This window comes from Notechis scutatus, chromosome 7, assembly GCF_049901735.1.
Source record: "Notechis scutatus isolate UNSWTSFEM ecotype Mainland chromosome 7, rNotScu1.2, whole genome shotgun sequence".
In the NCBI taxonomy this organism is placed as follows: Eukaryota; Metazoa; Chordata; class Lepidosauria; order Squamata; family Elapidae; genus Notechis; species Notechis scutatus.
In genome coordinates, this window is record NC_142015.1 from 26,502,498 (window position 1) to 26,525,874 (window position 23,377).

Here is a 23,377-nt window from a genome sequence, read left to right on the forward strand (position 1 = left end):
GGTCTGGATCCATCCTCATGTCTATCCTGACTCTGAGAAACCGACTTCCCTCTGTTGATACAATTCCTCCTTTGAGTTCTGAGGAGGAAGCATCAAAACTGGCAAATCTGGATTTAGAGTGAGATCAGAATTGGGAAAAGCTGAAATTCGTGCAAGTTGTTTAATGCTACTTCTGTTTACCCCAAAATAAGCTTCATGGAGTTCAGTGGGAAAACTCTGCTTTTGATTGCAGTCATAAAGGCCCCTTTCGCAGATTGGCCTAAATGCACGAATGCCAAAGGACATCACCAATGGATGGGACTGGTGGAGGGGGATAGATTAAGAGGAACTTCCATGGCAGAGCTGCATTTACTCATGTTGTCGGTTGCAAAACTGGCACTGTGGTGGAAAGAAGGAAGGAAGGAGGGAGAGAGGAAGGAAGGAGGGAAGGAAGGAATAGAGCATGAGGAGGGAGGAAGGGTGGGAGGGAGAGTTGGGAAGTTTGGACTGACATATTCAGTGGTCTCCCACCTCTAACTGGAAAGAGCATGTTCAAGCCACAAAATGTTCTTCCCCATGGCCTTTGTGACTCACTCAGGAAGCTTGGCTCTGTATCCAACTTCTGTAATGACACCCCAACATTTTTAGGGTCCTTGGAATCTCCTCCTCCTCCCTTCTTTTTCTTTGCAAATTTCACTCTTTGCCTTGTAGCACTGATGACGTTCCCTAGTTGGGTCCTTAAACATCTGCAAGAAAACCACCAAGCTCAGAGAGCACCAAGCACACCACACGTCCTCCTTGTCCTCCTCCTCCTCTTCATCTTCCTGTTCCTTCTTCCTCTGGAATTGGTTGGGCTGGGGAAGAGGGAATGGGCCATGGGAATGGGAAAATCAACCTTTGGAGTGTGACCATTTTTCAATCGCAAGAAGGCAAGAAATGAGACCAGAGGGGTCCTTTCCTGTTTCACCTGCAGTGGGTTGGCCTTCTCAGGTCACTGCCTCCTCGGGGGGGGGGAGGTCCATTTTTTGGCATGGCTTCCGTTGGGTCCCTGGAGGGATAAGAAAGAAGGCAAAGGGAACTCTGTCCTTGTTTCTTTTCTTAGAGATGGCACGAACACACCAGTCATCCCAAACATGAATGGGCGTCTCCAGGTTTCCATATCTGAATCCTGGGAAGTTATTTAGATAATGTCCTGAGACAGAAATTCCTTTTTGATGGTACATAGCAGGAGTGTAAATACAGACTTCCACTCGGATGTTGTGTTTGGCTGCTCACAAGGCTTCCCATTGAATGATACAAGTTACATTTGGTCAGGAGGAGCTGTGACCAACAGCTATTGGACCTCTTCTTGTGAACATCTCAAGAAGGAAACTCAACCTCTTTCTTCAGGGTATCTTCTGCTAGAGACTTACAGGCCTCTACTGCTGTGTCTCTTTTCTTAAGAACCTCAGAGTAGCTACTCTTGACTGAGACTATGGATAAGGCTCCACTTGAATAAGATTGCTACTCTTTTCTTCCCCACCTTCACAACTTAGGAGCTGTCAGTATCTTTTCTGCTTCTAAGTACAAATAAAATGCTCGATCATGACTGGTGAACCTGGAAAAAAAACCACCCCATTGAATATAATCCACTGGAGAGAAATTCTAGAGGATTAGAAGTTCCTGTTAGCACTGGAACTTCTTTTGATCCTCTGAGGGGGTCTTTTCTTCCCTTTGGCTTTTGGGGTTTCTTTGTTTTTGTTTTTTATACATCTATGGGTACAACAGCAACTGAATTAGCAGCCATCCCAGACTTTTGCATGCTCATCCTATAATCACTCTAACATCATTTAGGGCAGGGGACTCCAACCTTGGCAGCTTTAAGACTTTTGGACTTCAATCCCCAGAATTGGGCTGGCTGAGGGACTCTGGAAGTTGAAGTCCACAGATCTTAAATTTGCCAAGGTTGGAGATTCCTGATTTAAGGGTCCTATCAGAAGAAACCATTAATTTCAGGGGCGCGGCCCTTCTCACTGAGAAAAGGAAGGAAGTGAAGGAAAATAGAATTCTCAGGGTGTTTTCCTGAAAATTTGATTTGGGTTTCAACTTCTCTTTCATGTCGGCTTCTGTAGGATCTCTTTAACTGACTGTTGTAGTTTAGGCTCCCATAACAAAAGGAAGTGGGGGAGTGTCCGTGTGCACATACATGTGTGCACATGTGTAGATGAACTGAAACAGAAAAGTGTTTAGACTGGAACATCAGCAAGACCCAGAAGTTCCGCTGCGGCAGAGGGGGGCATTCAATGCACGAGTTTCTTGCAGATTCCAGAATGCTGAATGTTGAAATCTGATAAGAAACCGAAGAAGGGCTGTGTGATTGTCCACACAAAGATGTTGTGTTTTCCCCCACAAAGGGGAGGGAGGAGAAAGAAAATGTCGTGTGTTAGCCTTCCAGGAAAAGTGAGACAAGGGATCATTTGTATGTACTACTTTGAGCTCCTCAAGGAACATAAAAGATTTATTGGCACTTTTAAAATACTCAAACTCTGCGAAAATTAAAGGCAAAGCTCCTATTTTCCTGTCTACACCCTTGGCCACAGGCTCAGGAGATTAACCCAGGCCTCCTGGTTTCCAGGCAGATCCTGAATTTGTCAGGCACAAGAAATCAGGAACCAGGGTTATTCCACTACGTACAAGTTTATCCCACACTAAATGGGAATCTGAACTACTAACGGTCCAAGCCAACTGGCGGTAGATGAGGGTCAACGAAATTCAAGGTGGGCTGGGCTTAGATCTCTTCTGGGTTTGAAGGGATGCCAAACTGATGACATGCTTTGCCCCTCCTCCCTTGGGCTCAACCTGGTCATCTACTCCAGAATCGTCTTCAAATCTTTTTTTTTTTTTCCTTCATGAGAAACTTTTAGGCTTCAGTGAAAAGGTGGAGGTGGAATGGAGTTTGTGGCTTGAAGGTGGCCCAACCTTCCGGATTGAGCCACAGGAGCCTATTTGAACCTGGGTCGGTTGTGGGGTGTCACTGTGTATTTGCTGAGTCGATTGCTTGCCCCCATTCAATGTGCAATTACGCTCATTTTGGCAGGGGAGCCCAGCGCGCCAAAGCTGGAAGGCCACATGGGAGGAGACGGGAACTCCATCAAAGTGAGCCTCATCAAGCAAGACGACGGGGGATCCCCCATCCGCCACTATCTCATTAAATACAGAGTTGTAAGTCTGGCTGGCGAGCCTCTCGGTCAGCTTCTGGGGCTGGTTTTTAATCAGGGGCGGGAGTCAAAAATCCCAGCGACTGGCTCGCTGCCCAGTTGCTGGGTGGGTGTGGCCATGGTAGGCGGGGCCTACTGGAACTTCTTGTTTCCGGCTTCCAATGGGCCTGCAGAGCCCGGGGGAGGCTGTTTTCACCCTCACAAAGGACCAGAGGCCTCCCTCGGGCCTCTGGGAGGGCAAAAACAGCCTCTCCCGGCCTCTGGAAGCCAGAAACAGGCCTGTTTCCGGACTTCCAGAAGGCCTGGTTTTCCCCCTCCCAGAGCCTCTGCACAGACCCTGCACTTACCTCCATCAAAAATGAGTCGTGTGGAGACTCCTGGGAGGAGAGGGGCCAGCCAGTCGGTTGAAATACCGGTTTGGGGAACCATCCAGTTCTTCCAAACTGGTCCAAACTGGTAGAATCCCACCCCCTGTTTTTAACCCTCGGCTGATAATTAAAAGGAACAACCCTTAGTTCACGTCAGTCAATTTGCCAGATAAATTTGTCTGCATTTGGAGGTTGGAAAAAGCAGAAGAAATTATTTTGTTGAGTGAAAAAAATATTACCGTAGCTTTGGGACTTCCTAGAAAAAGGTGCCTTGTAACGAAGCCCTGTTTCTCTCAAACTCAAAATCAAGTTTAATAAAGATAAAGAAGATCACTTTAAAAGACAATGCTACTATAATGTCATTCTGCTTCCCCCTTTTTCCCTCTGCACTCTTTCTCTGAAAAGGATTGAGTATTTTCAAATACCTGCCATATACTTCACCCTTAGCTTCCTTTGAAAATGTCTTATTTTTGCAAACCTTCATTCAACACCTATTTTTTCACTACTCCTTTGGAAAGGAAGATGGGAGAAGCAGTAGCAGAAATAACTGCATGCCCCAATTTGCGCAGGAACTGGTCAGGCACAAGCAAGGACATTCTGCTGGCCTCCAGAAGTCTTTTAAACACCTCACTGGGGAAGCCTCAGTGTTTGGGCTCAGCAAACCAAGGATGGGTGGGCTTGAGAAAAAGGGAACATGGAAGAGCATGGAAGTAATCCCCAATTTCTGTGTGACCTTGTCTTCGAAGGCATCACCAGCTGCCAGTGAAGGTCTTTGATGCATGATGTTCTTCCGTAGAGCTTCTAGGTGCTACCTTTGTTGGGGTGAAAATGCCTAGAAGTTCTAGGCAGGTCTACGATATCCCATAATGCAGGGGTCTCCAATCTTGATAACTTTAAGACTGGTGGATTTCAACGTCCAGAATTCCTATGGCTGGCTGAGGAATCCTGGGAGTTGAAGACTGCAAGTCTTAAAGTGGCCAACATTGGAGTTCCTTGCCATAAGGGATGCTGCCATTCCACCATCATTTATAATGTTGTTAGCTCTTACACATTCCATATTGAGCAGGGAAAACCTTCAGCCAGTCCTAAGACAGATACGCCTATAGATACTCCTAGACTTCTCCTTTATCAGGTGTCAAGTTCTTAGATACCCCATCTCCACAGAAAGCAAGGTTCTCTGGGAAGTCCTTTACTAAAGAAGGATGGGATAAGATCACAGTGAGTTGATCATCCTCCCTTCCTCCTTCCCTTTGGGATTTAATGGATCTCCTAGATTCCTAAGAAGACCTTCCCAGTTGCCATTGGGAAGCTGTTCTGTTAATGGCCTGGTGGTTAGCATGGGGATTTGTCTCCAGCTTCAACAAGCCATGATGTCTCAGGACAGCTGTGGCCGAGGGGCAGAGCAGAAGACCCTCCCCAGGTGGGCAGGTCAAGGTTCATCCTTGAGTGATGTCCTGCTAACTGGACCTTGATGGCCTGACCAGAGAAGAGCATGATTCATATCTGCTTTGGTGCAAAAGCCAACAGTGGAAGGGTGCAAGGGATGGGTTGGTCTTCCATGTCAAGCTTCTGAAACTGAGGTAGTTCCCAACTCCATGGTGTTCATGCCTCCATCCTCTTCCTCCCTTGCCCCACACCTTCCCCTTTTCTGCAGAAACAGTCTTCTGACTGGAAGCCAGAAATCCGCCTCCCTTCGGGCAGCGACCACGTCATGCTCAAGTCGCTCGACTGGAACGCCGAGTATGAAGTCACCGTCATCGCAGAGAACCAGCAGGGAAAATCGAAGCCAGCACGCTACGCTTTCAGGACCTCAGCCCAGCCCACCACCATCCCAGGTAGCCCCTCATTTTCTACCTCCCTTTTCCGCTTGAACTTTTAATGCACTGGCACCACATCCTTTAATGCGCTTCCGTTTAAAACCAAGACAAAAAAAAAAGCCACAGAAACTCTCCTCGGCCACTCGCTTGCTTTCCGTCATCCTCATAACTGGTAATCCATCTTAGAACTTAGCTCTTCGGCCTCGTACATACCGAAAGGGCCTGTCTGCTGTATGTATGCTCCATCGATGGTCGGTCCCATCAACCCCCCTCGGCAACTCTTGAGATGGTTGAGTTTGTTGTGCATGGCTTTTGAGTTTGGTTCTTCCAAGCAAGGCACAGAAGCAAGTGGGAAAATCCACCAGTTTGGGTCACTGGTTTTTCTCCACTTGTCGCTGATGGTCCCCTGCCAGGGGCCAAGATGGTAATGGTATGGCAAAGGCTGGTCAACCGTGCGTCCAGGAAACCTTGGCGTTCTCTGCTAAGATGGTTCCTTCAAATGCTTGGCTACAAAGAGCTGAATACCAGGATGCAAATTAAGCATGTATTTATATTTAGCTCCTTTGTATCATTGGTTTTGCTTTGGGTGGGCAACCACTAAAAATAGTGCAGATTTTACCCCTCTCTGTCCCCTCACCTTTGGAGTTCCTGGCAGCCCTAATTCTGAAATAATTGAAAGGGTAGAGGAAGAGCTCATAGAAAAGATGAGGAACTCTACAGCTTCCTTCCTTCCTCCTTTCCTTTCCTTTCCTTTCCTTTCCTTTCCTTTCCTTTCCTTTCCTTTCCCTTTCCCTTCTTTTCCTTTCTTCCTTTCCTTCCTCCCTCCCTCCTCTCTCTGTGTCTCTCTGTCTTCTTTCTTTCTCTCTCTCTTTCCCACTTTCCCTCTTTCTCTCTGTCTTTCTGTACAACCTAGGCTGCAATGGGTCTTTGATACGATTTGTCAGCCAAAGATTTATATTTCACTCGAAGGGACAGTTTCATTATCCCAGTGTCCAGTAACATACTAAAACAACTGACGACTCATTCAGCCACATCAGCAATTCTAATGCTTCCCCACCCACCCCTTTCACCTTGGTTTCTCTGAAAGACAAATTGTGCAGCTCCATTTGAAATAAATCTGATTGGGGAGTGGAATGGGAGACTGGCTCCAGGTATATTTTTAACATCATTCTGTTGGCAAAAATTTTTGAATCCACAACTTCTTAACTTGACCTGTCCTCTGGCGTTCATTTTGTTTTCCCAGTCCCCTGAAAAACCTCCAGTTTGTATGAGATCCGTCCCGGTGGGTTGAAATTTGGCATTAAGGCCTCACATTTCATTTTCCAAATGCTCAGAGACAAATTTATGTGGCAAATTCTGAAGTGGGCTAACTCTGAACTTTGACATTCCACTAGGAAGGTCCTACTGAAATCTTGATCTTGTGCATTTGCTCAGTAAAACCCTCCCCAGTTGGTGCCCAAGTCCCAGGCCATCTCAGTAAACATGGCCAAAAATGCAGTGGTGAGGAAGGCAGGTGCTTATAACTTCTAGTCGCTATTTTAGAATTAGCAGAAGGTTGAATGACATTCTTGGCTGGTGAAAAGCCCCCGGGGCAAAGCAGTAGGACAGTGAGGGGGATCTCAGCACAGCTGATTGTTGGAACAGCTGATTATCGGGAGGGAAAAAAAGAAATACCAGTTTGGCCCAACCGGTAGCTGTTTTTTTACTACCAATTCAGCCAAACAGTAGCATTTTTTTTACTGCCGGTTTGTTTGAACCGGGCCGAACTGGTAGAAATACCACCACTGTGATAGAGGCCTTGAATAAACTAGGTAGTATCCATCCCTACTTGCTGCATATTTGGTCCTCCAACCTTAGAAAGCAGGAAAAAATCTCTCAGACACAACTTAGATTCCTACTTGACCAAACATAGGTGTGTTCGGTCAAGAGATGCAAAGAGAAACTTTAATTTGGACAACCTGCCTAGGACTCGACCGGCTGTCCTACCTAATGCTGGATACTGAATTTAAGAGAAAGCAAACTCACGAAGTCCAACAGGCTTAGTTTAGGAACTCTAGCCTAAGATAAGTCTGGGCTGTATTACTTCGAACTATCTCCAGAAGTTGTCGGCGTTCCAACACTGGAAGCTTTTAAGAAGAGTTTGGACAAGAAGAGTTTGTCTGAAAGGGCGTAGGTTTTTCTGCCTGGTTGGACTAGAAAACCTCCAGGGTCCCTTTAGTCTGGGAATTCTCACAGCTTCTGGTTGCCAACATTTGCTCCATGCAAGGTGTCTTTGAAGGCATAGCGGGGAAGAGGGTTCTAAGGAGGCCTGGGGCACTTCAACCATGACATGACCCCTCTCCTGTGCTGGATCCCACCGGCTCCTTCCCCAGCCCCACAGGGAGGAACCTCTGCCCTTCGCCCCCTTCGGTGTCAGCTGCCCCCAATCCTCCCCCCATCCTTCCCCACCCTCTCTCACCCCCCCACCCCCCTTTTACTGTTGTCCTCCCCATCACGCTTCTCTATTACCATCATTGCCGCTGCTTCTGCTGCTGCTTCCGCTGCTCTGTTCTTCTAACTTTTTGAACATTTTTTTTTCTTTTGATTTATGCTGAGTTAAGCAAAAACTTTTTAAAATTCTTATCGGTTTTTTCTGTATTTATGACCTATTTTTTTCTTTTAACTATTCTCTCTCTCTCTCTTTCTCTCTCTCTCTCTCTTTCTTTTTTTATTTTTATTCCTGATCCCTTCCCTTCGATCCACCGTTGTCCCTTTTCGTTGCCCTACGTGTCACTTTGGATCCCAATGGAAATGTCCACTTTTCCCGCCCGTGACATTTTCCTTTCTCCCCTCCCCTCCCAAAAAAACCCCCTCCCGACCCTTTCCCAACGGTCCTCCTTCCCTACTCCTGGGAAACCTCCTTGGTTGTTGCAGCCACCTTGGGAAGCCCAGCTGCTTCGTCTCCTTGGGTCTCTCTGCTCCTGATCCCAGCAGCTCTGCTTTTGCTGTGTTAGGAACACAGCCGCTGCTTTCGGAAGACCCCCCGTTGTGTCTCCGAGGCCGGACACCCCAAGAGAGGATCCCCTGTTTTCCAAGGATGGCATCCGTCCGGGGATGGGGGGATGCAGGAAGGTGGGGGGCGGAGGGAGAGAAATGCAGCACAAGGAAGGATTCTTCCTTTTTTCCCGTCTTGGCAGACAGATTGGCTATTTTGTAATGAGGAAGGAGGAGGAGGAGGAGGAGGAGGCACTGTTTTAAACTGGGCATGTTTTAAGATTCTGTGCATGTCTCTCCTGAAGTACAACAGCTCTCTTCTGAACCCCTTTTTAGCCCCTGGCTGTGAAAAATAAAATGGATCGCTTACACTTTTCAAATTGTAATGGGGAAGAGTTGGTTTTTCTTGAAAGTTTGGTCAACCGTTTCCACTCATCGCTGTCCTTTTGCACATCGAAGAAGAAGAAAAATGGGATGGATAGCATCACCGCCAGATGGATTCATAACTGGCTGGCAAACCGTACTCAAAGAGTAGTCCTTAATGGGTCTACATCTACATGGAGGGGAAGTAAGCAGTGGGATCCCACAAGGTTCCGCCTGAGGCCCAGGACTCTTCAATTTCTTCCTAAATGACTTCGATGAGAGAATAGAAGGGGAACCATAATGTCAAAGGACAGGCAAAAGACAATCTTGCAGACTCACTGCACAGGTAGTCCTTGATTTACAGCAGTCTTGTTTAGTGACCATTCAAAGTTGCAACAGCACTGAAAAAAAGGGACTTGTGGCCGCTTTTTACACTTATGACCATTGTGGCATCCTCTTGGTCACGTGCTCAAAATTCAGATGCCTCACAACTGACTCATATTTATGATGGTTGCAGCATCCCAGGGAGATCACACAATCCCCTTTTGCAACCTTCTGACCAGCAAAGTCAACAGGGAAGCCACAATCACTTAACAACCGTGTGATTAACTTAACAACTGCAGTGATTCGTTTAACAATTGTGGCAAGAAAGGTCATAAAATCAGTCAAAATTCACTAATAACTATCAAAATGTTGGGCTCAGTTGTTCTGTCCTAGGCCTCCCCAAAAAACACCACGTCAATTCTGTGTCCCGGCAAAAACTTCTTTTATTACATTAATGTGAATTAATTTCATTCACAGTCAGCCAACGGCTTGGCAAACAGTCTTGCGAAGGTAGACTAATGAGCTCAGACCTTTATCAATCCTGGAATGCTGCCTGGTAAAATTCCACACTCAGTGCTGACAGGAAAGGGCTGGGTTACACAGACAAATCTTCATGAGGCTGGAATGAACAGATGAACCAACGAGCGAGTTGTTTCCTGTAAAAGCCCCCTCCCTTTTTGCTTCTCTTTTAATCCTGATGGGAGGGGCCATTCATTGCCCACTTGTGGCCTTACTCCCACGTCGACCCTGAGTTCTTAATTGTGTCTTCCTTTTGGCAGCTCTGCGCATGTGCAGGCTGGGAACAGGTTCCAGAAGCTCCCATGCCTCACAGCTGTCCAAGCCCAAAGTCAGCTGATGTCTGCCAGCCTGCCCTGGCCCCATCTCTGCCTCCGATGCAGAGCCGTCATCCAAGCCTCCCTCAGCCTCCAGGAATGGTCCAGGTTCCTCCTCAACCTCCTCACTACTGTCTGACTCTGCTGCTGGCTCCGCCAGCCACCAGCGGGCCACAACACTAGTTGCAGGTGTAAGGCAAGGATTACCTGTATTTGTGTCCCCCCACGTGTCTCCTGGACATGGGGAGAAGCAATGCGCTTCTCCCACAGAGTTTCAACCGATTCCTTGCCCATGGCACCAAGTGGCAAAGTCCATTGTGTTCTCACACTATTCCCCAACCGGGTGCCCACCATGTTCGTTGAGCTTCTACTGCCATCGTCCCCATGCTGGATGAAGTTGATGGGAGCACAACTTCCATCCTGTGTCCCAAGCACTGGTGGGAAAGGCAGCTATTGGAGGTCTATCCTCATCACCAAAATGGGGCTACCAGACTTGTGGGTTTGGACTACATAAGGAGGCTTTCGTGTAGGTAACAAGATACTGAGGTGATTCTCCTCATCCCCAATGAAGTTACTCGTGAAAAGGTCCTCCTACATGGAGGCCAAGGTCCACATCCACTTTGCTGCCAATTCCAGGTGGTTCTGTCCAAGGGTGGGATTCAAAAATCCCAGCAACCGGTTCGCTACCCAGTTGCTGGGATTGGGCGTGGCCATGGTGGGCGTGGCCTACCAGAACTTCCGGGAGGGCTGTTTTTCGCCCTCCCAGAGCCTCTGCATGGACCCTGCACTTACTTGCATCCAAAGTGTGGAGACTCCTGGGAGGGGCTGAGTGGGGTGGGTGGGATCAGCCGATCAGTTCAACTACCATTTCAGCGAACTAGATGTAAATTTTACATCCAGTTCTGCCAAACCAGTCTGAACCGGCTTAATCCCACCCCTGGTTCTGTCCCCTTCTGCTGCATGGAAAAGGCCAATATTCAACTGGTGGGCATTCAGGAAAATCTGTTGGCTTCCATGTGCATTTAGCAATGCATCCTTCAGGGCAGGGGTCTCCAAACTTAGCAGCTTTAAGACTGGTGGACTTCAACTCCTAGAATTCCCCAGCCATGCTGGCTGGGGAATTCTGGGAGTTGAAGTCCATGAGTCTTCAAGTTGCCAGGTTTGGGGAAATCCCTACTTTAGGGGAAAGGAAGGTCAGCAGGAGGATGACGTCTCTCTTGTTTCTTAAGACAGAGTGATCTTTCTTTTGGACCATTTTCCAGGATCTATTTGAACAGACTCTATAAATAAGTGTGGAACGATTTAAGTTCTGCCCATGAATGGTGTGTGTGTGTGTGTGTGTGTGTGTGTGTGTGTGTGTGTATTCCTCCTACGTCAGCTTTTCAGTGGAGTATGACCCAACAGATTCGAAGCGTGTTAGGCTGAGGAGGCAGGCTGGGTGATAGCCTCTTTGTCCTTTTCTTCTTTCATGCATGTCCACTGACCTGTTAAGTACCCAAACAATGTCTTACACACACACACTCACACACACTCACACACATACACACACACAAGTCCTAGGGTCATATGATCTCCGTTTGCAACCCTGACAAGACAAGCCAATGAGGAAGCCAGATTCACTTAACAATTCAGAATTTCAGGGATTTGATTAACAAACCTGGCACAGAAAGGACATCAAATGGGGCAAAACTCACTTAAGAACCATCTGATAATTTGGGGGCTCGGTTGTGGTTGAAAGTCGAGGACCTCCTGCCTATCCTCCTGGCCTGCAATTCCCGACCTGGCCTCTTCCAAACTGGGTGAAATCCACGTGCTTCGACCTGCCATCTCCTTGCTTGGACCATCTGCACGATCCCCATAAAGGCTATTAATAGGACCGTTCTGCTTAGTCACAGCAATTCTCTTTAAGCCTTTCATGATATTTGCACATTTGCATTAAAAAGAGGGAGGGAGAGGTTATATAAGACACCTGGTTTTCTTTAAAAAAAATTAAAAAAAATTGCATAGCGGTATCAAAACCGCTTCCTTGTGGGCCAAAAATAGCGGTTGCTTTTTTTCTCCCTCTGCTTTGCAGTAAGGATGGAAGGGTAGATCAAAGGACTTTCTCTCATTCTGCAGCCATGAACACAAATAATTTCATTGTCTTGTTGCAAATCCCATGTCCTTCTTTGTGATATCTTATCAGCTCCTAAGAGATGGAGCGAAAGGTTGGGCACATGACAAAAAGGATTCGTTTCCCCAAACCATGTCAGGTTACCAGTTGCAAAGGGCCTGGCGCTGACCCCAGAAGGGCCCTGAGAGCATCCTCAGAGTTGAGGCCAAACATGAACCCAGAAACATTTGCAATGGATCACCCCAAAGGTGCTTTTTCAAAAAGCAACTGGACTGTTTTCCCTTGAAGATGTTTTGCTTCTCACCCAAGAAGCTTGTTCAGTTCTTCTTCAGTTCTTCAAAACTGCCCAGTTGCCTTTTGGGGGGGGGGAAGCACCTTTGGGACAACCAAGAACCTCCGTAGGCATTACCAATGGACAGTCGCTCCTTTGAATGTCCATCGTGGGAAATCCATGAGACGAGAAGAAGCAAAAGTTGACAGGCTTATGAAAGGCTTCCTTCAGAGAGAATAAACCAAGAGAAGAACATTGCTCATAGCTGAATAAACTGCCCATGAATTTAGACCGGGTGTTGGCAACCTGTGGCTCTGGAGCCGCATGTGGCTCTTTCATCCCTCTGCTGAGGCTCCTTGTCACTCAAAATATGCGTCACAACTGCCAATGTGCTATACCTGCTGGCACGCGATTTATTGAACCTTTCAACCCCTGGTAGGTTTTGTAGCTCCCGGTGTTTCCTTTTCTGTGGGAAATGTATCCAAATGGCTCTTTGAGTGTTTAAGGTTGCTGACCCCTGATTGAGACTGTAAGATAGGAGGAAAAGGCAACTGGTGTCTCCTCGCTGTCCTGACCAGAGCAGGTGGAGTTGCTTAATTGTAGATCTTGGCATCGAGCTGATCAGGTAGGTACAATCCAGCTCCAGAGACCTTAATGCAAAGGTCAGACTTCACCAGCCAGAGGCGGGCAGAGAGAAGCACACTCAATATTTTCTGCCTTCAACAGAACTCCAACTCCCTGGGGAAGGAGGCAAGACGTCCTCTTTGTATCCAGTGTCTTTGGGTGCCCTGGTAAAACCGATGCCACAAAAGAAACCCAGAGGCAGCTGCTGCCTCTCATTTCTGGAACAAAATGGCTTTTCTGTGGGTCTTTACCAACCTAGGGAAAGTTTTGCAAAACCAGTTGAATGTTCCACACACAGGATGTCGATGCGGCCCCAGACAGTGTGTGTAAAAAACGTTTGATGCTGCAACAGAAATGCGCACAAAAGGTACAATTGCAGTAGCACTGCGATCCATTAAAGAAACAATAATAATCTCAAAGCCACCTATTTTCATGGTGCTTCCGCTGACTCTGGCTCAATGAGACTTTTTGCAGAAATTAGCCAAACGCTCCTGAAAATGTCCCAAAGCAGCGAGACGGGGAACATAGTGAGGTGCCTGCTGTTCTTTTCATCTGGTAACCTCCTGAGTAAGTTTCGGGTAGCTCCTTCTCCCCAAAACCGCCCATCCAGGCCCAAGCAAGAGCTGCGTTGTCTTCACTTGCTTGGATTCGGAGAGAGGAGAAATGTCCCAAAGGCAACTGGACTTTCTTGGGTTTTTTCCCCCCTTTGGGAACATTTTGCTTTTCATCCAAGAAGCTTCTTCAAGGCTTCTTTACTTCTAAAGATGCCTCTTGGGTGAGAAGCGAAATGTTTTCAAGGAGAAAAACCAAGAAAGTCCAGTTGCCTTTTGGAAAGCACCTTTGGGACAACTGGGACCTGGAAGGTGGAGAATCTCCGTAGACGAGAAGTGGTGTCCCTGGTGGGCGGAGACTGAATGGACCCACCCCACCCCCATCTCCCCGAGCCCAGCAGAACCTGGCCATGCCTCCTTGCTCATCATGTCTTCTCCACTTCCTTTTGTGGTCCAAAGCCAGCACAACCCCGACGTCGGGACTGGGCACAGCTGCCATCGTGGGCATCCTCATCGTCATCTTCATCCTCCTGATGGTGGCCGTGGACATCACCTGCTACTTCCTGAACAAGTGTGGCCTTTTCATGTGCATTGCCGTCAACCTGTGTGGCAAATCAGGTCCCGGTGCGAAGGGGAAGGACATGGAAGAGGGCAAAGCTGCCTTCTCGTGAGTAACTGCTCTCCTGCTCAGTGGGAGGAAGCCACCTCCTCTTCCCTGCTCTTGAACCATAGCAGAAGGTGGCACTTGCTCGTTTGCTGGGTCCCTGTTTTGTTCTGAGTTCACTGGGGATGTAGGCTCTCACCTGTGTAAATCGGGTGAGAGCTGGTAGCTACCAAGACTGGCCATCACTATCGTATTTGCAGAATTCCCGAGTGGGTCTGAGCCTCATGTGAGCTCCCTGGGAATGTTTTGAACAAGGATCTCCAACCTTGGCCACTTTAAGACCTGGGGACTTCAACTCCCAGAATTCCCCAGCCATCCTAGAGTAGCCTAACTGGCTGGCTAAGGAATTCTGGGAGTTGAAGTCCACAAGTCTTAAAGTGGTCAAGTTTGGAGGCCCTGGTTTAGAAGATAAACAACAAAGGGCTTACAACCTGCAGCTCTTAATGGATCACATTTTCTCCTGCCCAGGTCACGGCTATTTTGCCATTGCCAGTTTAATGCTTCCTCAATTCCAAACACTGCAACATCCTCTCACTTAACCCTGGAACTGTGGCTTCCAAAGTCCTCTCCGAACCCACTCAGAAAGGGCAAAACGAGGTGTTGAGGCTCCCCAAACTGCGACTCTCCAAAACCCCGCACCTCTCAGAGCAGCCTTGAATTTTGAATGATTTCCTCAGTCGCTAGAAATCTCACCCAGACAAGTAAGGAGGGCAGCTTGACTCCCCTTCCAGCCACCCACAAGACTTGGAGATAAAAACACAGGATTGTAGAAACCAAGTGGTCAGTTGGCAAAGATAAGGGACACTTTGCATTTCCAGGCCGGTCAGTTTGGGGATCAAATTTTCTCTTGTTGTGCAATGTAGAAAGCAAGAAAATTTCTCTCTCTCTCTGAGCTGCTGGATTCCAACTGGGTTGCACTGAGTCTAAATAGGGAAGATTTTAGCCTAGCCCTGCCTCTTTCTAGCTTCTCCCATGCTTAACGTTTTGCAAGCTAGAGGCACCAGGAGAGGTGAGCCAGGGTGTTGTCTTCGTAATCCACCAGCAGTGTAATGAGTAGGAAAGGGGCAGCATAACATAATAATAGAGTTGCAAGGGACCTTGGAGATGGTCTAGTCCAGGGATCTCCAACCTTGGCAACTTTAAGCCTGGAGGACTTCAACTCCCAGAATTCCCCAGCCAGCTCTGGGAGTTGAAGTCCTCCAGGCTTAAAGTAGCAAAGGTTAGAGACCCCTGTTCCCTTGCTTCCTTGCTCAAGCAGGGGGCCCTGTACCATTTCAGATCTGGAGGCCTTCTGGTCCAGTCTCTTAAAAGCCTCCAGTGATTGGAGCACCCACAACTTCTGAAGACTAGCTGTTCCACTGATTAATTGTTCTCACTGTTAGGAAATTTCTCCTTAGTTCTAGGTTGCTTCTCAGAGGTGGGATTCAGCAGGTTCTGACCAGTTCTGAAGAACCGGTAGCAGAAATTTTGAGTAGGTCGGAGAACCGGCCAATCCCACCTCTGACTGGCCCCACAAACCCCATCTCTTCTCTGCCTCCCATTGAGTCCCAGCTGATCAGGGTCTTCTTTTGTTGCCCTGCACAAGAGAACAGAGCTGGAAAGCAGGTTAAGTGGCGTGGGGAGGGAATGGGATTTTGCAGTAACCTTCCCCTGCCACACCCACCAAGCAACGCCTACAGAACCGGTAGTAAAAAAAAAAAAATTGAATCCCACCACTGTTGCTTCTTCTGTCCAACCGTTGCAAGTTAAGAAATCTTTTCAGGGCACTAACTGAAAGACTTCAACTCCGAATCCCTCCCTCCGTTACAGGAAGGACGAATCAAAAGAGCCCATCGTTGAAGTGAGGACGGAAGAAGAACGGACTCCAAATCACGATGGAGGCAAACACACCGAACCCAACGAAACCACCCCGCTCACTGAGCCAGAGTAGGTTGGGAGGGGGGGACCCTTACTTCCCCTGGAGGAGAACACCAGGATGCTCGTTGTCCTCCCGGCCTCTGTGGGCCTCTTGCCAGGCACCCACCTTGGGTGCCAAAAAGTGGGTGAGAAGGGCGTTGAGGTCGCTCCAGGAGCAGGTCCAGCATCTGGAAGTCTGGAAATCCCAAGGGAGAAACGGAGGGGGGTGTAGGGGTCTCCAGAGAGTTGTGCATTTCCTTCTCTGTGTGGGTTTTCGTGGCCTGGAGTCCATTTTATCCATTGCCTCAATTGGCCCTTGGAGACCCCGAGCAGGGCAAGAGAGGAGGGATGTCCAACCAAGGATGAGCAACGCCAACAGGGAATATTTGTGCATTCTTATATTTTCTATCGTTCTGTTTAATTAACAAGCTCAGGATCACCCCCCATTTGTAGAGACCCCTCCTGTGGGTGCCCATGGGGGTGCCATGGTCATTGTGATGTCATAGCACAAGTGAGATAAATGATTTATATGCAGCAATTGCACCGTTGACACCATGGCGCCATGACACATGTCAAGGTCGCCGTGTCTTACACCCGACACCAGTGGCCCCGTCCTGGCTGGATGTCTGTCCTTGGGCCTCAATCCTCTTGCCTCTGTTTCTCTCCTTCCTGCCCCTTGTTTGTGCCTAAGTAACCGCATGCGAGTCCGGCTGTTGCATTGACTCCTCCTCCAAAACGCTTGCGACGTTGATGGCTGTCACTGCCTCTCTTTCTCTCTCTCTCTCTCTCTCTTTCTCTCTCTCTCCCTTCTCCCCTCTTCCTTCCCACCCTCCTCACAGGCACCCTGCCGACACCGTGGCAGCCACAGAGGACATGATGCCGTCCGTCACCACAGTCACCACAAACTCTGACACCATCACTGAGACCTTTGCCACTGCCCAAAATAGCCCCACCAGTGAGACCACCACACTGACCTCCAGCATCACACTGCCAGACACCCCCATACCCAATGCCACCATGGGGCCCCCAGCCAGGGCACGCCTTCCAAAGCCGCTGCCCCTTCGCCCCCACCAGCCTCCGCCCCCAAAGTGGCTCCCCTGGTGGACCTCAGCGACACCCCCACATCCCCTCAAGCCGCTGGCAATTTATCCTCCAATGTCCTCAACCACCAGGGTGCGGTGTTGAGCCCCAGCTCCACCAGCAAGGGGCCCGAGGCTCCCAAGGGCCCTGCCATTGCCTCCCCACCCTCCAATCCAGCCAGCCTTCCAGACTCCTCCGAGGCCAAGCAGGAGGCAGCCTCCAGTGCCAGGAGCCCCGAGAAGGAATCCGCGCGGAAGAGCGCCGCAAAGAGCCCGACAGAGGCACTGAAGACCGCGGGGGGGCAGAAAGGCGAGGCAGCCCCAGGGGGCACCAGAAACCCTCCTCAGAATGAGGACTTTAAAATGGACGAGGGGACCTTCAAGACACCCGACCTTGACCTTGCCAAGGATGTTTTTGCCGCCCTGGGCACAGCGGCCCCCGCTGTCGAAGCCCCAGCCGCAGCCCCTGCATCCACCCTGGAGACTTCAGCATCGCCAGCGCCTGCCAAGACAGAGTAGGCCTCCCCCTTGTGCCCTGTTGCGATGCACCCCTTCTCTTTCCCGTGCTGGGGAGGGGGTCGACGGTCCACTGCTTTGCCCCCTTTCTCTGTGTTAACCTGGCTTTTCCTCTAAGCAAGCTAACCTGCACCGTGGCTCCTTCACTATCACAATGGAAGTGTGGGGTTCAGCTTCGTCCTCTAGGTGCTACAGCGAAATTGACTTTCCCCCATCTTGCCTTGAGGCCTTCCACCTGAAAGGGCAGCCAAGATGCCACCTGAGGATTTACTACCTGTCTAGGGAGGGTGGTTGGGTCACCTGAGGCTGCCTTGAGATCAGGTTGGGCTGGTTGGCCAAATCCTTGAATGGTTAAACATTCTGTCCTCAGCACAAAGTCCTACCAGGTGGTGTGTAGACATCCCCGTACCCATTTCTGCCTCCTGGTCCAGAGAAGCATTGGGGGTCCGAAAGGGGGAAGCAGAATTTTGGTAGTCTCTTGGCTAGAACAGCACACAGATAGATAGATTGGGGAAGGGGCAACAGAGTTTCCTGCCCTATGAGGGCTTTGGGATTGCTGAGCTTAAAAATAACAAACAGAGGAGAGGAAAGGAAAGGTGAGGAAAGGAAAGGAAAGGAAAGGAAAGGAAAGGAAAGGAAGAAGGAAAGGAAAAAAAGGAGAGGAAAGGAAGAGAGGAGGCATGCTAAGAAGGGCCAAAAAAATGGAAGAGCCTTAAGAATCCTGAAGAAAATCTGGAGTTTGGAAAAACAGGATTCTGAACAGATGCCAAAGGACAAGCTGTCCTCCCCAAATATGGTTCTGGTGATGGAGCTTTTGTAGAAAAAGATTTCACAGTGATGAGATAATTATGGTGATTATCCCCATCACACGTTTGTGCTGTTGAACAAAAATCCACTTCCTAAGCCCCAGGTGGTCCTCCCCACAAATAGGAAACAAAGAGAGAACTTAGGGTTTACAAGGGTCAGGAAGGCCAGGCATCATCCAATGGCTCCAGGTGGCACCTTTTGAGCTTTCTCAAACTTGTCCTCCTCTCACCCGGAACCCAGTGGTGAGATTCAGCCAGTTCGTACCGGTTCACAAGAACCGGTTGTTAACTTTCTGAGCCGTTTGGTGAACTGGTTGTTAGAAGAAATCATTAGGGCAGAGAACCAGTTGTTAGATTATTTGAATCCCACCACTGCCTGAGCGCAAGTGAGGAGAAGCAGGAAAGGCAACAGTCCTGGGCTCAGGAGGTCTCCCGAGGAGCAGGTGACCAGGCCTTCTGTTGGCATCATGGCTGGATGGCCAGGGCTCCAGAGCTTCTCCCAAACAAGTTTGGCCAATGTGGTTTCCCACCAATTTCCCTGTTGGGACCCTCCCAAGTCCATTAAGTGCTTGCATTGTGTGATGCGCCTAAAACGCCCAAAAAAAAATATCTTCACCAAAAAAAGAAAGAAAGAAAGCTTGGGAAATCTCTCGCCAAGCCAATTCTTACACACTTTTTCTGGTGACCTCCAGATCATTCTTCCAAAAAGGTGTTCGGATTCTGATACTTAACCCCATTTAAATCATGAGTCTCTAGCCAAACTCCAAAAGGATTTATTGGGAGTTAACATGTCCGGCACTGCCTGGGTGTAGCCGACTCTGAGACACGTAATTCACTGTCACCCTTGACCCTGGTTTTCCCCCATTGCCTGGGTGTCTCATAATTCACATTCTCCAATGGGATACAGCTATAGCCAAGAATCATGTTCTCCAGTTAGATGTTTGCCCAGCAGAAACCTCAGTCACCTAGAAACTATCTTTAAAAACATTTATGGAATGCAAGCTGCCCACTGCTTCCTCCTCCCTTTCTGTTGGCAACTCTAAAAGACCACAGAAATATTTTATGAGTTGACAATAGGGCCACCATTGATGACCGTCATCCAGCACATTGAGTTCCTTCCTTGGCCTCCAAATTGGGGGGTCCCTGCCCCTGACCTCCTCCCCGGCCTTCTGCTTGAAATAAGCGTCACCAACCTTCCTCTTAACCCGCCGTGTTTCTCTGGTTTTCCACCCAGGAAAAACGCTGTAGAAGAAAAGCCGGCCGTTCCCGCCACAGAAGCCAACAACGCAGCCCCCGCAGAAGTGAAGACGGTCCCCAACGAAGCCACACAAACAAATGAAACCGAGAGCAAAGCATGATGGGCACCGTGGGTCGAAAGCAGAGCAGGCGGGAAATTTAAACAAAACAAAACAAAAAAAAAATTGACAGAACAGCTTCACCTGAGCATTTAAAACACAAAAAATACACATCTCATTCCTCTAGTGTCTTTGCCTTTTTTAAATGAAAACAGACAAAAAAAAATGCATACAACGGGGAAAATGTGTTTGGTTATTGGGGGGGGGGGGATTGTTTTAATTAGGGCTTGTTTTTTTGTTTTTGTTTTTCTGTTTGTTTTCTGTTTGGGTAGGTTTGTAGAAAGGATCTTACTTCATGTGCACTTGCTTTGAAGAGGAAAGGAAATCCCCCTCCCTTTCCCCCCACCCTTCCACGATCACTTCTTCGAGGACAGCAGACAGTCCGTGCAAAACACCCGCGTCAATGTACCCAAACTAACTACTGCAAATTTAGGGAGAATCAGAAACAGAATTAGCAAGGCGTGGCCGAGCAGAACGGTAAACGCCGGCCCCAAATCTTTTATTTTTATATATTCCAACTAAGTTGAGGAAAAAAAAAATACCTGTAAAGTCTCGTTAATAAATCGCCGTTTCCTCCCTCTTTCCCCCCCCCACCCTGGTTGATTTCGGATTCCTTCTGTGTGTTGTTCGTCTCCCCACCTCCTTAACCGACTCCTGTTCTCGTGTCTTGAAGCCCTTGGGGGGCACAGCTGCGGTTCTCCTCTGGGGAAGAATCCTTGGCAATGAGCCCCCCACCCTCCCATCCTCGGGTTCATTTCCATGGGTTTCCTGGAAGATGGCTGACTGCTGGTTGCGCCCTGCAAATCGCTCGTTTTAATCCCTATCCTTGCATTGAGGGAGAATGCGCTGGGCAGCTTTGGGAGGATGAGTTTCAAACCACAGTATTCTCCGTTTGTTTGTTCTCTTCTGTTTTTGTGGGTTTGGGGGCGGGGAGGGTTTCTTTTCGTTCCTTTGTTTTGCCAACATTTTTTCTTCCAGTGTTTACAGTCAACGAAATGTTTTTTTTAAAAAAAAAAACTGTTGTGTTTAAAAGTCTATGTAAAATAGCTGCCTTTTTAGAGAGAGAAAGAGAGAGAGAGAGAGAGAGAGAGAGAGAGAAAGAGAAAGAGAGAGAGATTGACAGAGAAACTAAAATGCAGGCTATATAGATAATAGGTGGGCCAGCATGCTTGCTTTGCAGAGGGAAACATTTTAAAATATGGATGTTTACAGTAGATGTTTTCCCTTTTTATCTTTCTTTTAATTATTATTATTTTTATTTTTAATTCTTACTAAAGTAAGAAAATCAAGTAACCCTCCCTTTTCCTTGATCCTTCTTTGGATAGAGATGGGCTAATGAAGGGCCAGCTGGTGTCTTGGTCCAAGCTAGTTCCTTGAGAGACATGCAGGAAACTCTTAAGCACCCCGTTTTAGGAAGTAGAGTTTGGGAAAGCAGGAATGTAGCCCCCCAAAAGAAGATTTTACAAAGTGCTTGAGTTGGAGGGAGAATATCCCCATGTGGTGCTTAACCTGCCCCGCCTAGAATCCATGAAGGTTAACTGGGGATGCCCAGGCGGTTCCTTCCTTCTCAATACTTTCTGCTCACCGCAATTATTCCTGTAACCGTCAAGAGAGCATCTGGGATGGGCTGCCTCCAGAGGAGCTGTGGGGACGTCCCTGAGACACCCCCCCCTCCAACCGCTCTCCATTGAAAAATAGGGAGCTTGGGAACATTGGTAGGTCATTCCCGTCCAGGTTGGGGGCAGCAGGGCGTGGCCCCTCCTGCTGTTGAAAAAACGGTTCCTTCCTAACTTAATATATTTGAGTGAATTATATATTGTGTTGAATTTCAGGAGCCAGTTAATCGTGGCCTGGTTTCGGAAGAATAGCCGTAATGTAAATGCAAATGTCATGAATGCTGTTGGCCAAGTTGGACCTTGAGGGTACTTTTATGGCCCTGGAAAGCAGCATCCCCTGGAGGTTTCTTGGAGTGCAGTCCAAATGTATGTATATAAATATGCCTAAGGCTGGGATGTAAGAACTGTAAATCTGTCTTAAAAGAATGTATAGACCGAGGGCGCAGTCTTGGGCTGGACCGGGCTGGCAGAAGACACAGCCCCCCCAAGCTCCAGCCCCGAGGGCACCTGATCTCTGGTAGCCGATCTGATGGGCGTCCATCCTGATTCCTGGCCAGGGGTGGGGAGCGGGGAGTGAGAAGCCATTCAGCAAGGGATTCAAAGGCTCGGCTTGGCAGCCCCTCAATTCCCATTCAGTTCAGAAAGACCTTTCAAGAGAGCAAGGGATGACTTTCCCAAATCCATGGAGTTAGAGCTGAGGTCTTCCTTAGGTGGCCATTAGTGCATCAAACTCAGTCTTTGGCACGGCAAGTTTGGCCATTTGAGCCCTTGGGGAAAGAAGCAGCTGGTCTCTGGTCTCTACGGTGGTGGAGGATGTGGTTCCTTTTGGCTCAAGTGTTTTGGCCTCCCTCTTTCATCAGCTGTAGGTGAGCCACAAGGGGGATCTGCAGCCAGGCCCTGGTGCTATATCTATATATCTTTAAGGAAACGCAATTCCCTTGTCTAATGCCAAAATCTGGCCAAAAAGGGCTTTGCAAAAGGAGTGGGCATTCTAGATTGCATCTACTGATCTAGAACGCCCTTAGGAGAAATGGCCAGTGGTTCCAAAAAACACACTATAATTGGCATTTGGAGGCTGCTTCTTGTCAGAATGTTAAAGTGGTCCGGATAAAGATTTCAGCACTCTGATTGTTATTTGCCAGAGTAGAGCTGTTTGAGCACAAGGACTACTCCTGGGTCATCGTGAGAGACCAATAAATGTAAAACCCAGCATTCACAAATTTCTCCAAGGGCTCTTGTGCCTAAAAACTGTAATTTAGCTTTGAAAGAAATTATTCTTCTGCAAATGAGAATGTGGAAAAAGGGATAGAGAAGTGGAAAAAAAGACAGCCCTTTTGTAAAAAAATAATAATAATAAAATATCATTTTCATTTTTTAAAAATCATTAGATCTGCAAGCTTGTGCACTGTGGGTGCGTGAATATCTTAATGTGAAATGTGTTCTTTGTCATAGTAACCATTTTTTTTATTGAAAAAAAAAAGAGGGAAAAAAAACCTTCAACCTAGTTCGGATGTGGAAAGGGTAGCAGGGATTAGTTTGGGTGATGGAGGAAAAACAATAATAATAATAATAATTTAAAAAAAAAAATCCCGAAAGAGGAACTCTTGGGTTCAGGAGATGTAAAAAGAAGAGCCGACCGCTGTCCTTTGACCAGAGAGTAGTTCGTCTTTCAATAAATGTACAATCTGTGAAACTGAATGTGATACGTAACATTCCTTGGGCTGCAGGTGTGGGGAGGGGGGGCAACGGGGGGTGGGGAGGGGGGCTGGGGAGCTGGAGACACCCCTCCCCTGCCACCGGCATCTCCAGGTGCAACGCTGCGACTCACGGTTAGGAAGAGGCAGTCTTCTCCTTTGGCTCGTTGTAAGGTGGGTGTGTTCGACTGTGGTTGCCTGCAGGAGGTTGAAGTGGGGGAACGGAGGGGCCTTTTTTAGTTGGCCCACCCATTTGACACTCCCTGTCCTTTGGAGGAAGTCCTGGATGGACAAGCAGGGAGATTTGGAGCCCTAGAACGGGGGTCTCCAACCTTGGC

General features: G+C 48.3%; 1 protein-coding gene across 1 annotated transcript in view; it reads left to right on the forward strand.

The window, feature by feature from the left end:
• Window positions 1-23,038, forward strand: part of NCAM1 (neural cell adhesion molecule 1) — a 154,847-nt gene extending 131,809 nt beyond the window's left edge. The window contains 7 exon segments of the mRNA XM_087970211.1: window positions 3,056-3,180; window positions 5,199-5,379; window positions 13,873-14,080; window positions 15,887-16,003; window positions 16,813-16,991; window positions 16,994-17,567; window positions 19,609-23,038. Of these exon segments, the coding sequence (XP_087826337.1) occupies window positions 3,056-3,180; window positions 5,199-5,379; window positions 13,873-14,080; window positions 15,887-16,003; window positions 16,813-16,991; window positions 16,994-17,567; window positions 19,609-19,732 (1,508 nt within the window). The 3' untranslated portion in view covers window positions 19,733-23,038.
• The last annotated feature ends 339 nt before the right edge of the window (window positions 23,039-23,377 follow it).